This window comes from Platichthys flesus, chromosome 5 (assembly GCF_949316205.1).
Source record: "Platichthys flesus chromosome 5, fPlaFle2.1, whole genome shotgun sequence".
NCBI classification, from domain to species: Eukaryota; Metazoa; Chordata; class Actinopteri; order Pleuronectiformes; family Pleuronectidae; genus Platichthys; species Platichthys flesus.
Genome location: NC_084949.1, coordinates 19,869,127 through 19,886,801, shown reverse-complemented (window position 1 = coordinate 19,886,801; position 17,675 = coordinate 19,869,127). Strand labels below are relative to the sequence as shown.

The 17,675-nt window shown below is 44.2% G+C and overlaps 1 protein-coding gene across 1 annotated transcript in view; it reads left to right on the top strand.

Annotated features, from left to right (window-relative positions):
• bnc2 (basonuclin zinc finger protein 2) overlaps window positions 1-13,444 on the top strand; it is a gene marked incomplete at its 3' end in the record, with an annotated part of 81,280 nt that extends 67,836 nt beyond the window's left edge. The window contains 1 exon segment of the mRNA XM_062387080.1: window positions 11,067-13,444. Within this exon segment, the coding sequence (XP_062243064.1) occupies window positions 11,067-13,444 (2,378 nt within the window).
• Between the last annotated feature and the right edge of the window lie 4,231 nt (window positions 13,445-17,675).

The window sequence follows — 17,675 nt, the reverse complement described above, 5'->3', positions numbered from 1 at the left end:
CCAAAAGTCTTCGCCTGTCCTCCTGCATTCCAACTGCAAAGCCAAACTGGTAACGTACAGTCTGTGTGTGAGTAGTGTGTGTGTGTGTTTGTGTGTGTGTGTGGACCCTGAAGCAATGCAGCTTGCCATTTAAGCTGAGGACTGCACCTTACATGGCGAGAGCACAGTTTTGCCAGTGACATAGCCTTTTAAGAATTAGTGTCACCAAGCCAGAAACCTCACAAGGGAGACTGACTCTGAACACTGTAATGCGGTTTAATTGTGTGTATCTCTGCTTGCCTTGTGTGTGTTTGTGTAGGTGTGTGTGTGTGTGTGTTTATGTGTCGCGCAGCCTGCAGCCAGTCGCATACACACGAACCTGTGGACACACTGACTGGTCCTCTGAGCCTTTAGTTTACTTCAGCCACTGTCAGAGGGATCCTTGTATTTTTCCACAGGCATGTCAGAGGATTACACAGTCCCTCTGCTGTTGCACTGACCTCTAACTACACACTCACACACACACACACACACACACACATCAAAGCGGCTCAGCGTAGTGCCCGGCACTGAGTTGGGGGCACACTGGCCCACTCACTCAGCAGGCTGCTGGCACACACTCTACATCTGCCCGCAGGGATTGCCAATGGCAAGCATGGCCTCTCTCAGTCTGTGTGTGTGTGTGTGTGTTTATAAGAAAAATATAACATATGTTCTTTGTTGTGTTTCTGTGTCTGAAAAGGTGATTACATCTTCATATGAAAAAAAAGCAAGTTTAAACTTTTTGAAAGTCCAAAATGCTTTTTCACATGAAATAGCCACAATTTCCCACTTCTTTTCAGTCAGCCCAACTTGTGGTAGAAGAAAAAAACTTTTAATTTTAATCACACAGCATATCCTCTTGATATCAATAGGACCAGGTTCTTATAATTTTGCTTAAAACTTTAAAAAAAAGAACTGCCCTACCCTTTCCCTTCGCCCACTTAATTTTCAAAAATATGATAATTGAATTTCTTCAAGAAAGCACTGCAGGCTTTATTCTAATGAATATAATGACACATTTCCAAACCTTCCCATTAATACATTTTCAATCTAACTGTTGTTTTAAATACTAGTTTACATAAGGCTCTCTGATACAGTTCTCTTAAAAGAGAAATCAGATAAACAGGCACATGTAATTGGGTGTTGGGCGTAATGAACAGGAGTTATGTGCAACATGAATTATTAAAGCACCTAGGCACATGGCTGAGGGGAAGATATGGTGCGTGTGAATTATCTCTGATCGATATATAGAGTTAAACACAGTTCCTAATTACGCCCCCGTTTGACCACACGCTCACCTCTTCTCCCACCTTTTTGTTTTCTTCTTTTTTCCAAGCTTTGCTCCCATCCCACTCTTTTTCTGTCGGGCGCTTTGGCCTACACACAGAGCAGCTATACACTCACAATGCAAATCAATGGGTCCAACACATTAACACACAGACACACAGCAGACAAGGTAAGGGCTTCGAGACCTCTAACCCAAATACCTCCAGCCCTCCAGGTTGATCAATAGACAGAAGAAAAAAAAGCATTAACAGCCCATCGCGCCCTTTCCATCTCTCTCACTCCTCGCTAATAATTCTTTCAGTGTTATCTCTCTAGTTCCTTCCCACATTCTTCTGTGGCAGGGAGGAAAGTTTATTTCCCAGAGCTCCTTAGAAATCCCAGAAGTCTGCATGCCCCCGTCTCACCTCCAAGCCAGAGCCAGACACCCTGTTAAAGGCTATTACTATCGGTAGCCTCCCCCCCACCCCCCTCCACAAGACTCAGACAGAACATGGACATTAGCAAATCCATACTTATTGCATCTGGGTTCCTCTCACTGCCTTGTAATTCATATGGAGAGACATATTAGCACGACATATTAGGCTGGCAACAGGTCTGCGAGGTGAGATGCTGCACTGACACTGAATTGACTTAGCGGGGGCCTCCCGGGACCTTGTAGGGCACCGCTGCTGGCTGACGACGAGGCCCCGGTCTGCCTGTATTGAGTTTCTGTGATGGCTGTTTAGCTTGTAGTGCTACACGGGGCAGAGAGGGGGAATGGAATGTGCTCCGGCTCATTGCGTTTACAGACAGGAACCCTGCCGACCACAAGGCTATAGGGATCAATAGAATTGGACTGCACAGCACTGTAAGTCCAGGCCAGACCCAAACACAGGAAGATTACGTTACACATAGATGGCAATCAGGAAGAGCCTACAGTGCTATCAACACAGCGAGAAACACGCATTCGATTGCACTTAAATTCAGGCAAGTGTTTCATTTTCGGATTGCATCCTCTTTTTTTGTAGATACAAACAATATAATACACACACAAAAACACACAATGTTCCTCTATGAGACAGACACTCTCACACAGGTTGTGTTTTTGTCTGGGCCTAAACCTCCAGGGGGTCCTGCATCCCCTCTCTGAACAAACAGAGCGGCGGCTTGCTTCACTTCCTCGATGTCATTGGGGCCAATCGCAGACATTGTGTGGCCGGCCGGCCCGCTGACACGGCCACCCAGCCGGCCAGGGATTTGCCGCCGGGTCACAGAGTGGACATTTATGAAAGGAAGTAGCATGGAGAGTTAAAGGGAGTTGACAGTCCTCTCATCACGTCGCGCTCCAGAATTCATAAACCTGCGAGGTGCACACCCCGCCGTTTCCAACAATAAAAGAAACAATGAAACTGTTAAGCACTGTATGACCCTCCCTGGGCCCACTACAGCGAGAATGACAGCTTTCATTTCCCTGACTAGTGCCACTGGAGTTTTAAGTTCATTGCTGGGTATTACAACGTATAACCCACTTCAAGAAGGGACCTCCCTGCATGAGGTAAATTACAGATGTTTGATCACCGCCAGATATTTAAATCTTATGAAAACAAGACAAACCCTTCAAAAGACAAAAGCCTATATATTAAAGTTACTCATAAGTGGGTAGTATGAATGATTGTGAACGACTATTTGTGGGCCACAAGGGGGAAAGTGGAGTTTAGTGGACCGTGAGGAACAATGAAAATCTAAAAAGGAGAAGTCAAGTGAAATGGATTGAGTGTGCTGAAGACCAGATGTGCCGTGGATGGATCAAACATCTGCTGGATCTGCAACGCTTCAACGTTCTTGAATGACCCCCGTCATCCCTACTTTCTCACCATGCGTCCCCGTAAACCTTTTGTTCTCCACGAGCCGCTCCCTCAGAGAGATCAAAAGTGGTTTCAGTAACTGATTATATTCTGGGCTTTCAAAATAAAAGCTATTCATATCAGTTTTGGGAATATGCTTTGAAACGTGTAGAGAGATTTACAAAAAGCCACATTTTACAGTGCAGATTGAACTTTCTTTCTGTTATTGTTCTCCTTTCTGTTGTGATGGTCTAGAGCTTTTCTTGGTGTATAAGTTACAGCACAAAGAAGCAGCACCAGATGGTAATGGTGTTTATTTTTGCAGTAAGTAATCACAATTCTGGAACATATGACAGTAGACAGGCCCAGGGACCTGGAAGAATGCCCCAAGAGACCTGAGCACCACTTCCTGTTGTACCCCCATGATCACAGACACGATCACACGTACACACGTGTGTAAACACGAACATCCTCTGGGCCGCTGGCGACGTGAGCCCCTAGGCCACAGGGATAGATGTGTGCTGGCACATAGGTTGGGGTAGTGTAAATTACACTGCAGCCACACTGGCACCCTCCAGCTCCAAGATGGATGAACGAGCCAACTTACATGCCAGGCAACAATTCCAGGGAGGCAGTTTAAAAACGGGGAGACTGCAACGTTTGTAAATTGGGACCGTTTTATCCACTGCGCACTATTTCACATCGATAAAAGACCAATATTCCTAAAAAACCCTAATGCACTTCCATCATTCAACCTTAGCTGTAATTTACACTGTTTATGGTCCCTTTCGAAACTAAGCCATCAAGATATACTGCTAGAAAATGTGAGCACTTGTCCAAAGCTCACTCACTGACTCAGGACAAAAGCTAACATCATACACGGCTATAATGACTGATTTACAATTACCTCGTCCTGCTCTACATCTTGTTGCCAATTCTCCAAACAGTCGGCTTCCTAGTTAACATGACACAGGCTCCTTTGGGGCACCCAGAACCCCTTGTGGCCCTTCCTCCTCATGCAAGTCAGGCCAGCGGTGAAATACTGTCGGGGAGAGGAGTGGGGTGGTGGGAAGGTACCACAGTGAGAGAGAGGCTCCAGTTAATGGTCTTGCATCTTCCTGGCAGCATGTCAATAATGGCTCTGATCACATTAAGTAAAGAGTCCATTAGCTTATTCTCTTTCCTCCTGCACGCTCCACAGCAAAAACACAGGAGAAAGCTGAAAAGCTCCTCTAATGCAGTGTGTCTGTGCATTACAGACACCTCTGTCTGTTTCCAGCGAGGTCCATTCACAGCCATTTCCTCTTACACATTACATAATAGTGATGTGTGGATTATTTTTGATCATGCGGAGATCAATGCCATATTCCAGGAAGACATTTTACCATATTTCTGCAACTATTCAAAACTTTGTATTCAGAAACAACCTTTGTCGTGCAGGTTTATGCTTTAAGTTCTAAAGTGTCTTACAAAGACGGTGTTTGTTGCCCATTACTACCCTATAACCTGACTAGTATTACACAAAAGAGAAAGAAAAAAAAGACTGATACAGTAAGACACAGTACAAACATGTGACTATGTGGCCAAGGAGCAAATTGTGAGCATATGTTAATGCACCTTCTCTGAACCGGCTTCCTGCCAAAATAGTAATCAAGACAAAGGAGATGTGATATAAGAGGGAGCGAAAAGCAGGTTGTCAGCCCCCCCCTCAACCAACACACACACACACACACACACACACACACACGCGCCCTGGACAGACAGACCATTTCTCAGCCGCCTCACTGCTCTCCATTGGCCCTGGAGGGAGCACAGCGGCCCCCACATCTGTCTCCCAGGCCCATGACAGACCTGGCTGCTGCATCCAGACCCAGGAGATCACACGAATCATCCTCAATTAATGTGAACCATCAGGCGTTCCCTCGCTGCTCCTATCACCCCAGCCCTCTGCTCTGAGGCATCCCCTCTAGCTCAGTGCTGGGTCCGCTGAGTTTTACACATTGACCACAGCTACGGTTCCTTAGCACAGTTGGGTGAGGAGAGCCAATGTTGTTGTGTATGCTTTGTGAATAGCGACAGGGAATCGATACACCAGTCCAGAACCAGACACCCCTCACATGTAAGTGCTGCGAGGCTGTTCTTTAGAGGTTCTGAACTCCGAAAACAGTTGACTTTGCTCCACAGCGCACCGGGGCCTGAAATGGTTTCCATGTGCTGCCCCATCTGCACCGCGGCTGGGCTGTGGCCAGAGGACTGTCCTTTCCACTTTTTAAAAGATGACGAGGGACAGCTTTAAAATCCAAAGGGTGGTTGTTACGGTGGCGGAGGGGGTGCTTGGACGAATCGGAGGTTAGGAAACCTTTTTGAAAATGACATTTGTAAAAATACAGATGATGAGAATTGACAATTCAGTGGGAAAAAAAACGAACCTGTTTACTGAAGGCCACCTGGAACTTGGGACGGGCCAGATTGTGACTCACCCGTCTGTGGTGAAGTACTCAATAATAATCCCTGCCTGATTCTCCCCCTCCCTTTCAGTCTGCAACTGCACTATAATTCTCACTACAGTCGATTAGTGTGCCCTTAGCAACAACTAACACACAGTCATGAATTTTTAACCAAAGCCATGAGTTAAATCAGGTTGAGAGGTGAAGGCAGGGTACCTTGCGGCCTGTTGGTTGATCACTGCGTCTAGCCTGGCTAAATAAGCCCTGTGGCCTCTTCACGTTTACTCAGATCAGAGTGCAGCAAGCAGATCTCTCTGGCAGTCATGAGCATAATATTGACCAAGGCACTGCCCTTTGCATGGCTGTTAATTACATCGTAAAGTAGGAATCAAACTTGAGTGGATCTGTTCCAAGTTCTAATCAGGAACATGGGCTGGTGCAGAGGATCCTGTCTGGACTTTATTGAATAACCCGTACATCCAGGTCAGCTCTCTTAGCAGGGTTGACGTTATATGGCAAATCAAATTTGGCAGGTCAAATTGTTATGTCTATGTAACGACATATGGTCTTTCACAATACTTTTTTTCCCCTTCAAAGCTAACAATAATGGCTTTCATCTTTTAACAATTAAAGGTAGTGAATATTTTATCTGTCATATCTATTTAAGCTTTTGGAATGAACAAATTAACAGAATAAGTGACAGAATAAAATACATTATTTTCAAAAGCTGTTCTTAACTCTATCAACTCATGCAACTTCAAATTATTACTAATTAAAACCAAACCCCCATCTGCTGAAATACAAGATGACACAAATATGCTATTCTTAGCTGAATGTGACTCATTCCAGCGTATCGAAGGGAAGAAGCATAAAAAGGCTGGCATTTTGTAATATTTACAAATTAAAAAAAACATCCAGATCACTGCCTGGCCCTGTTACAAGCACCCTCACTGTGACATAATTGTTACTGATTGTTCCATAGGGATACAACTGTTTGAGGACATGATTTTGCTGTTGACTTGTTAACTACATATCAAAGTGCAGCAGATTGCCATTTCCCTGTGAAGATGCAAGTTACCGCCTCGCAGCTGAGAAAACATCAAACATCAAAAGGTGGATAAACAAGGTCACATCCAAAGCAACACATTCTTTTGATGTGCAAGGCATAAAGGAGGAATTTACAATGATCACACAGTGCAAATTTCAACCTCTATGATTCTTACAAATGTCTTCCACCCACGTTTGGACGTAGCTACTGATTTCCCCTTGGTCCATCACGGGGGAAGAAGGAGATCTCGTTGTTCACACATGCCCTCTGACCTCGGCCACTGGGGAGCCAATGGGGGAGCAGACTGTGCCTTGGGAGCTCTTGCCCTCTGATGTGATGGCTTCAGGCAGTGGGCTTTGCATGAACCCATCCCCCATGGAACCCCTTGCCACTAGATCCTCTGCATTATTCATATGGCCCGGGTTGGGGTGGGGTGGGGTGGAGCGGGGAGAAACAGAATATGAAAAAGGAAGCACCAAGGTTCAAGACCTTCTCAGATCACAAGGAACTTCTGCTTAACCTCCACTGAAGTAGCGAAGACAGGGATAGAGCAGTTTTTTTTAAAGGAAGTGGATCTGAGAGCAGGACTGAGGATCAATGGGGGATCCCCTCGAGGCTCGGTGGAGATCGCATTCAGTGCAAGGTGACTGGCGAATCAATGTGGTTCCCATGGTTCATTTTGCCATTGTGAGAACTGATCCTCCTTTTTGCGATAATGTGATACTGTCTTATGATCAGTTTAACTGCCCCTACGTTTAAGTGGAAGCAGTGTAAGTACACAGGTTCTACATAACTGCACACCGAGCCAGTTTATAGGTCAACATGCTATTATGTAACACAAGTTCCATGGGTGTCTGGAGATCTCTCATTTGTTCGACTGTATACGGAAACGTCAACTCAACGTTAGCTAATATTTTCTCTTTCTTTTTTTAAAATGTGCGCAGTGCAGCATCTCATAGACTCAATCATTGAATATGATAGGTGATAATTAGTGAAAAGCATATACATGTTAAGCTGTTAATCCCTAATGCACACTATGCAACCTAACAACGCTGCACAACCCGGCTCTTAATACAGCCCAGCACATAACCTGCTAATTGCATAATTGCCTGATTTGTTTAAACCGACAGTGGTGCCCTGGTCCATGACAAGGCCATCATTTGCTCATCCTCATTGTCAGCAATTTGCAAGGAAGATACACCACCACACACCCCACTACACAACATCCAGCACCACAGTATTAAGATACAGCCATGAATTAAGAATGCGTCGCAGCGGCAGAGAGATGAATAAATACAGCCGTCGCTAAATTAATTCTGAGAGACATGGAGGCAGGCGGATAAAATAAACTAATAGCAGCAGGCTGTCCAACAGATAAAGTGGCTACCCTCTCGTCTCTCTTCTGTAATTACTGGCTAATAGTCATTAACCTGGCAAACAGAGGTTTAGCTGTATTGTTTAAAGGACTCTGGGATGCATAATGACAGACTAATATGTCATAGCACTGGAGGGGATGGGGGAGGGGTGGATTAATGAGATTTTCCTGGAGGGAGTGTACAAGAAGAGGTGGGGCACGCCTGGAAAATATAGGGGAAAGAGGGCCACATTAAGCTAATTGGAAGATGAGTGCCTACTTGTAAAAGTGCTTCTAATGGCATATTTGTTTCTCTCACAGCATCACAGGGCTAATGTAGGGGAGTGGAATGGTGAGACTTACCGTGGTAATAGTCCTTATAAGGGGCCTTTGTCTACACATGTTTGTCAACACACTTTATATACTCAATCACCAACAAAATCTTGGGCATTTTTTTCTTGGCCTTTGACTGTTTATAACTCCTTATGGCGGTTATCCCCGCTCAATATTTTTGCCGGCGAAATTTAAATATACCGTTGCAAATGATCTACTGAATTGTATTGAAACGTCTTCTTGGCATAAAAAGCAGTAGCAGTTTCTACATGGACTGAACACTGATTGAGTTTCTCCCTACGTTCTTTTCTAAACTGATCTGCTCCATTTTTGAGTTTGCGTTGACTCTCTGCTCACGGCCCAACCCTGGTCCAAATACTTGCTGGCCTCCATAACTCAATTGACCAGTTAACGAGGAGGGCTCGGATAGCGTCCTTAGGCCTCCTTGCAGGGTCCACTGCCGAGCCGAGCTGCTGACCTGTTCTGACGGCTGGTTGGCCCGTCCATGTACTAATAGGTTGCAGTTTGGCCTGTGTCACTGTGTTTTGGCTTTTGTTTGACTTTGTGAGTGGGGAACTGAAGGAACAGGGTAGGACTAGAGAGGCCTGTTTCATCCAGTCAGTGATTGAGACAAGGCAAGGAAGTACGTGTTGGTATGAAGGGCATTGGACAAGTCATCTTGTTGATGTGTGAAAAAATTGTTTCAAAACTTTACTATTGATAGAGATGAATCCCTATTTATTAATAGAACTCCAATTAAAAGTACCTCCTTTATAGGAGTTTATGAATGTTTTAAAGAGCAAACATCTAAAGTGGGCCAGTTAAGAAATCGATATTACCATGTGTTAAACTGGCTTAAACTGACTTTAACATTGTCTACCGCTGATTATTGAGATTCCCTGCAATTATTAATAGGAATAATAAACCTAAATTGGTTTTACAATTTTTTTCTCTCCTTCTAATCAGAGTTGTAAATTAAGCCTAACACTCAAAAATGTTTTCTCCTTTTTTTGTGACAAGAAAATATCAAAAGACTGCAACGCTTCTTAGAACTACAATTTCTTCAGAAATAATCTGGCTATGGAACTGTTTAAAGATTCACTTTCTAATTTGCTTTCATTTTTCTGTTTCAATTAAATCAAATAAAAGTACTAATGCCCATATGGCCATGCACTATGAAATAATAGTGCCCAGGCTAGAATTTAAAGTCATACCTTCAGGCAACAACTCCAGAGCGTGCACAGAATGAAAGTATAAAATGTTTTTTAATGTATATTTAACAACAAATACCCCAGTGACTATTGATGTTTCGTCTCAGAAGAATCTATTTCTCCAGTATTTCTAAGGGCATGATATGAAACCAATATTTTCTCTGTTTTTCTGCTCGTCTTACTCTGTGTCTCTCCCTGACTCTCTCTCTCTCTCTCTTTAGCTGTCCCTCTTAAAACATTTATCTTCTGTTTTCTCCTTACAGCCCCTTTGTGCTTTGTGATGTTGGTTTTTACAGCTTTTTACTCACCATAGTTGCCATTTATGTTTTATAGATGCCAGCAGCTTGGAGCACATTCGAAATGTTACCATTTCACTGTGACTAATTGTCGTCGCTTGCGTTATTCCCTTGATGTCACTTGTGCTTGTTCCCCCAGGAACCTGTGTGCGAACTGCCGTATTTACACAATGTCTCTCTTTCTGTCCCACTTTCATCTATTTCTATCTTGTTCACAAAAACACTCATACTATCTTACATAACAACATCTGTGGCAGTTACTGTTTGAGTATAATTCTGTGAAGACTTCTGTCATCGGTGCTATGAGGCAGGAAAAGATGTGGGTTCATACAAAAGGACAAACATTCAATGCAGTAGCTCAACCACAAAGTCAATTTTCAGGATCTGCCAAGATTATTTACCCAGAATCCCCTGCCGTCCCTTGATGTTTTGATAATGTTCACATTTTCAAGCCTTTTTATTTTTCAGCAATTAATAGAACATCTCTGAAAGTCTAGCCAAGTAAATTGCTCTATTTGGAAAAATGCCCAAGTCCCACTGGAAAAGTTCTGCCAGGGGTTGTTAAAAATATATATTTTGTTAAGATTTGTTCTTTTAGATTTGTGCCACTGTCAACAAAAATGCATCATTAGTTGAGGATGCCGTAAATGACGTATGCGGTTTTCACCATTACTAGTTAATGAGAAACAGTTTGTTAATTGACATATGATATGATTATAACTTAAGGTTATATCCTGAGAACCCCACTAACATAAATCATGATAAATATTCAAACTTGTATGAACATTTTTTATCTTTGAATGAGCCATACAGATAGAAATCCTGTCAGCCAAGTAGAGATTAGTACTTTGTTTAACTATTATATTTTATGTTTAGTTTTTCTCGCTCAAACAATCTTTTACAAATGTGATTTGTCTCAGATATATTCCTGTTATTAGAACAACCTCAATGATTTTTATTTGTTTACTTGGGACTCAATTAAACTCCTGAACACTGTCATTGTTTGATTATGATCACATTTTCAGAGCAGAAAAAAAATGGCATATGGGAAAAGAGAAGGGGAGTGGTATTTGACAAAGCTCTGTGGGTTACATGTCGCTCTAGGGGCCTCTGAATTTCATGAGCAGAAAAGCCTGCCCTTACAAACTAACCCCTGCTCTATCCTTTTCTTTGACCACACTGATTATGCACAATCAATAATGGTTTGTGTTTCTGTCTTCTCTCTTCTCTCTTGTGGGGCATCTAGGATACTGCAGGCAAGGTGATAGACCGCTGGTCCATCATGTCCCGAGAAGAAGAGATCATCACCCTGCAGCAGTTCCTACGCTTTGGTGAGACCAAATCCATTGTGGAGCTGATGGCCATTCAGGAGAAGGAAGGTCAGGCTGTTACAGTTCCCTCCTCCAAGACAGACTCCGGTATTAGGACATTCATTGAAAGCAACAGCAGGACCCGCAGCCCTGGACTCCTGACGCATCTGGAAACCAGCAGCCCGTCGAGCATTCACCATTTCGAGAATATCCCCAACAGCTTAGCCTTCCTCCTGCCCTTCCAATACATTAACCCAGTCTCTGCTCCGATGCTTGGTTTGCCGCCAAATGGCCTGCCTATGGAACAGTCCACCCTCCGGCTCAGGGAGCCCAGCCTGCCAAACCAAGTTGAACAGGTGGAGACCAGTGACTCAGAAGTGTCCCTGTCACCCTTCCGCTCAGGCCAGAGCCCAAACCGTGGGGCCCTTGGAGCCATTAACAACAACATTGAACCCAAGACAGAGCCCAACAACAGGGCATCACCCATCTCGCCAACCCCTTCCACCCATCAAGCTCAACAACAGACACAGCTCCAACAGGGTCAACAGCAGTCCCAAAATCAATCTCAGCAGTCCAATAGCTTGAGTGACCATCAGGTCCACCACCACTTTGTAAAGGACGAGCAGTCTAAAACCATCACCCATTCTTCTTTTTCTTCAAAGATGCATCGCATGCGCCGCATGGGATCCACTTCACGCAAGGGTCGTGTGTGCTGCAATTCTTGTGGCAAAACCTTTTATGACAAAGGTACCCTTAAGATACATTATAATGCTGTACACTTGAAGATTAAGCACCGTTGCACCATTGAGGGATGTAATATGGTCTTCAGCTCACTTCGCAGCCGTAATCGTCACAGTGCCAATCCCAACCCAAGGCTACACATGCCAATGCTGCGCAATAACCGTGACAAGGACCTCATCCGTTCCAATTCCGCCCCTGGTACGCCTGTCATCTCAAGCACCAAGAATGGTGGCTACACACTCACCAGCCCTGGAAGACCACCACTGGGCTTCACTACCCCACCAGTAGACCCTATGCTTCAGTCACCTCTGCAAAGTCCACTGGTGTTCCCCTCGTTGAAGTCAGTTCATCCAGTCCAGCCAGTGCCCCCATTCTACCGTACACTGTTGTCCCCTGCAGACCTTGTCAGCCCACCAGTGTCACTGCCCACAAGCCCTATCCTTCCCACTGCCACTAATAGTGGCAGCCTGATGGACCAGCACATCCTGGCTGCAGCTGTGGCTTCACATAATAATGTTCATATGTCAGAGGCAGGGCCCATGTCCCACCGCTTACCTACACCTAGTTCCCATAATGACCTCACCAGTGGCGTCAGTGACCCCACACCCAAAAAGAAGCCTCGTAAATCTAGCATGCCAGTAAAGATTGAGAAGGAGGTGATTGATGTGGCGGATGAATACGATGACAAAGATGATGATGATGATGAAGATAACATTCACCGAAATCACCATCATCACAAGTCATCACTACTTCACAACAACATCAAAATCAATGGAAATTGTAACAGCCACAACAGTGGCAATGGAAATCACAGTGGTGGTAGTGGGCAGCAATCCCCTTCTCAGGATGAAATGAGCCCTGGGTTAGCTCTGAGAGGCATGATGAGACAGAGTGAAGATGAATGCCGGGAAGGGACTCGTAGTGACAGTAGGGGAGGTAATGATCTGAGAAGCTCTGGTGAAATACGTTGCATGGACAGCTTCACCTCTGAAGACCAGGACCATGAGAGAGACTTTGAGAACGAATCTGAAAACTCTGATTCCAAGATGTTCTACCGGGATGAGCTCATGGATGTGGATGAACATCGAAAACACAGCAGGGTTGGAAGAGGTCTGGACAAGGAACAGGATGATGAGGGAAATGAGGAAGCTCATTTGCGAAAGGAAATGGAAGGCAAGGGCCATTCCTCACCCTCTCCTCATCACCACCCTATGAAGATCAAGGAAGAACTGAATGATCCTACCTATGACATGTTCTGCATGGGCCAGTATGGCATCTACAATGGAGGCATGGCAGCGGCTGCTGCCGCTGCTGCGAGCATGGCTGCCCTGCATGAGAGCTTCATCTCTTCGATGGGCTATGGTGCCAGTCCCCCCAAATTCCTTTCTTCTCAATCACCGGAGGGAGATCCATGCTCAAGTCCTGACCCCAAGATCTGCTATGTGTGTAAGAAGACTTTCAAGAGCTCCTACAGCATGAAACTACACTACAAGAATGTGCACCTCAAAGAGATGCATGTGTGCACTGTGTCCGGATGCAACGCCGCTTTCCCTTCCCGGCGGAGCCGAGACAGGTTAGTTCTAGAACTTATATTGTGACCTATTCCTTTTAATTTGATTGTGACAGTTGCAGGTAGGTTCAATGGATTACTTAACATATCTACAAACTGCCACTACATAACTTCTATTTGAAGTTGATAAAACAAGATTTAACATGACTGTATCACATTTACCTACCGAGGCTATCACTTTAACATATGTTAGCTAATGGAACACTGGAAAATGAATTCAGGGACATCTGCTGCTTGTCAAGTCAAAGTTCAGAAGAGTAGGGTGTTAGGATCAGAATCACATACACACACATTCATACGAGTACTTTGATGTACCCATAAACCCCCCAGCTGCAGTGTGTTGTTTACCTGCCCTCACTACCTCACCTTGTCACAGGGCGGTGAAGGCGCATATATTAACATAGACAGCAGTTTGTCAAACCACTGCATCTATTAGCGCATTAGGAGGTGAGGCTAGCCATGCTCACCTGGGCTTGTTAGCACATATCAGCTCCACACACTCACTCTGCAGAATATATATACTGCAGCCACACTGGCACCAGGTTCATGCTATAATTCAAGTGGAAGGTACATTCACATCACAAGTGACCTGGGCTACTTCAGGCTCCCCAAGGAATCACAATTTTATTTTTTTGGCATAATGGGAGGGACTTTTTCGAGTGATATTAGCCAGTGTATTCATGTCAACAAGCAATTTCCCATTCACAATCCTTTATAAATATCTAGGAGCAATATACATCAGTATTGTTCATCAAGTGTAACAAATACCTTTATCTCAAACAGCACTATGCTGCTCAACATAACAGTCTCATTCTTTCTGCATAAAGTTGAACAAATTTGACATAAATTGTAGGTAAGGACAAGATACAAATCTTAAATCTTGTCAGACAGAGCTTTATATTTCTCTGTGTTTTTTATCGCCCACACAGTGGTTCTGCCCCCCCCCCCCCCACCACCGCTAACTCCCTCCTCCTAAACTTGCTGCTCCTTCTCCACCCCGAGCCTTTTAATTTATTTGTTATTTCAGTGGCATCTGTTCCTACCGATGTTTGTTCATTAGCAGCATGTAATTGGTGCAGGAGATTCTGGGACTCGTATTAGAATGCATGTGGGAGGCGAACGGGGGGGGGGGGGGGGGGGGGCAGAACAGGTGACAACTAAGCGTTTGTGAAGGTGCAACCCTGCTGCTCACCTGATGCAGCTGTGCCGACAGCCGCAAGATGACAGAAAGTGTTATGTTAGCATCCACTGCCTCGGTGTGCTGTGCTGGCACCGGTGATTTTTGTTAGTTCCCTTCGTCAGAAATAGAGAATGCCTGAGGCATGACCGGCCTGCTGTGTAATTCACATTCACACACACACACACACACACACACACACACACAATAGGGGACATGTACAAATAGCTAAAAAAAGAAAACTTCTTATTTTAAAATAAATCCAACGGGAAAAAAAAGAGTTCCATAGAGTTTTGTGATGGAAGAACAAAAACTTACGAGAATAGCCTCAACAGAATAAAAGTGCCATTTGTAATTTACAGACAGAGCAGAGTGAATGTTTTACTCCCTTCGAACTTGAATGAGCTTTCGTAGAAAATATAAATGTAAGAAAAGGGGTGGGAAAAGGGCGCAGAGGTGAAGGAGCGATTTCACAAATATGCAGCAAGGTATTTGGTATCAAAGCCAAGGTTTAGTGGTCGGCTGTAGACAGACACAGAAGGGCTCGCAGATTAGACTTCTCTGGAAGGGAATAAGGGAACATGTCGACACAACGCTTCATAAGCTCTCTCTCCTCATGTGTCACCTTGAATGTGCTTGTGTGTGTGATGGAGTTTTACTCCATTATGACAAACACCAGCATATAAATGCTGTGTGAACACAAAAGGTGGCAGGATATATGAGATATAGAAATAACTTTGTAGTGATTAGGGACAAGTGAGAATCTAATGTATTAATACATCTTTGAGCCGGGGGTGAACTGTACAGCTCTGAGTGGGTGAGACCTAAGCACACTATTGTTTCCATACTTTTTCTGTGGGGGATAAATTCCTGATAGCATATGGGACACATTACTCAGCCGCTGGTTCAAACGGGGAACAAAACAACAGAAGAGGGGCATTGCATAGCTGAAGGAATCCTGGGGCTTTGAGACGAGTCAGTACACTAGCCCGGCTCTCATCAAATCTGTCCCTGGATAATCCTCTAATGATATAATGCATGTTCGAGTGTAATGGTAGCAATAAAAAGGGAAAATAATTTGGTTGTTTTCACGAGAGCATTTGCTCTGATAAGATTAAGAAACTGCACGTAGAAATATATTTGCACAAAATAATGTTTGAAATGTTTATTACTAGTAAATTAGATCAAGTCCAATTCTCTCTCCTAATAGGATATTTTTGTCAACAGCGATAGGAGTAACAGTTAATAAGCCTCCCTGCAGTGTTTCACCTCAGACACAACATTTAATACTTAAACCAAAGTAATTCTCTTCTACAGATAAACAACAAATATGAGAAAAATTATTTGAATTTAAATAAGGGAACGGTACCCCAGTTGTTATTTAGTCTTGTTTCCACAGCTGAATAATCCATGCTACTATAGTAGCATTATAATATGCAGGCCTGCCTGGCATCCTCTTCTCAATTCGTTCCAAACAGCTGTTGACATCCAGCAACAGGGAAGTCTTAAGTACCTCGCATATCTGATTAGCCCATTGACCGAGTGAAAAGCCAAAGGCACGTAAACACATCATCAGACTGCAGGATCAAAAGCTCCCGTATCAAAGTGAAGAAGAAAAGGAAGAAGTCATTCAAACTACAGAGAGAAACAACAGGCGTGATGACATTCTCAGGGTAGGACACTGGAAACGCACTAGCATCGAAAAAAGTGTCAGAAGTAGTTATTTTGTTTGAATTCCTGCCCTTTTTATTTTACACTGCACACATGTTTAAAGGAAGACTGTAGACGGTTCACACACAACACACACAGGAAACGATAATTCACCGTGCCCTTGAGCAAGCATGTAATGTGTGTGTTTTTGCGTGTTAAACAGAGAGCGACATAAGTGTGTGTGAGTGTGTGTATGTGGTTTTACAGTGGGCTGTTTTATCCCAGCCTCCCGGCAGCCTGCTGCACGGAGGTAAATGATTGCATATTTATTGTGGGGAGCGAGCAGCGTCGGCTGAAGTGTTAAAGAAGGTGCATGATTAACTGCTGAAAGGTGCACATACCAGTAATCAGGACCATTAGTAGCCTCGTTTATAATATTTTCTAACCTGGGGACAAGCTTTGCCTTACTTATCTCACTTTCATCAGCCCGTCCCACTTTCTTTTTTTTGACCTTCACTCAAACATATTACCCGTTCCTTCTACCTTGCTACAGAGAGTCAGTGTCCTCCCTTCCCCACATTCCCACGGTGCAGCAGTGCGCAGCCCGTCGTGCCCGCGTGGGCCACTGCAAACGGAGAGTGAAGGTTAATTATGCTTGAGAGTCTCTTCCTCCCTTCTCCTTTCTCTCTCCGTCTCCCTCCGTTGTCCCTCGGTCCCCCGCTCGGCATGTAGGCCCAGTTCCGCTGCTCCGCAATCAGCCCTCTGTTTGTCTCTCATAAACAAAGGGCGTGCTGCGTTTAGAGGGAATACGTAAGCGAAAGCCACTTGCCCTCGTTAAAATATCTGCTGATTAAAAGATTGGAAACTTTTATATCACACCCCTTTGGTTTATCATTGACTACATGCATCCTTGTGATGTACTTTGTGCAGAATAAAAGGGAATTATTTCACTCTCTAAGTTAAATAACAGAGACACCCACACAAGCACATTGTAATCAATAGGCTTTTCAAATCGTTACTTGTACATAATAATGTTTTCATGTGATATTGAATGCATATTTAATGAGCAGGCACTCTTTTATGTTGTAACTGTGGGATAGGCTGAAACAATACAAAGGAGATGTAACAGTGGCGGAGAGTGATAGATGTTACTAGAACTCTTGTCCTCCCACGTGCACCCAAACCTCATCACACAGCCCGAATGACAGGAAAGACAAAGAACCACTGGTGTCAGTTTAATACCACTCAGCTTTCCATCTCATTTACGCATTATGAGTCATTTAGACGACATGCGCGCACGTATACGCGCACGTACACTCACACACTGACACAACAACAAGGCAAGGGCCATCGGATGATTAACGCCAGTTGGGACAGGCACACACTCGCTCTGCCTCCTCTGCACAG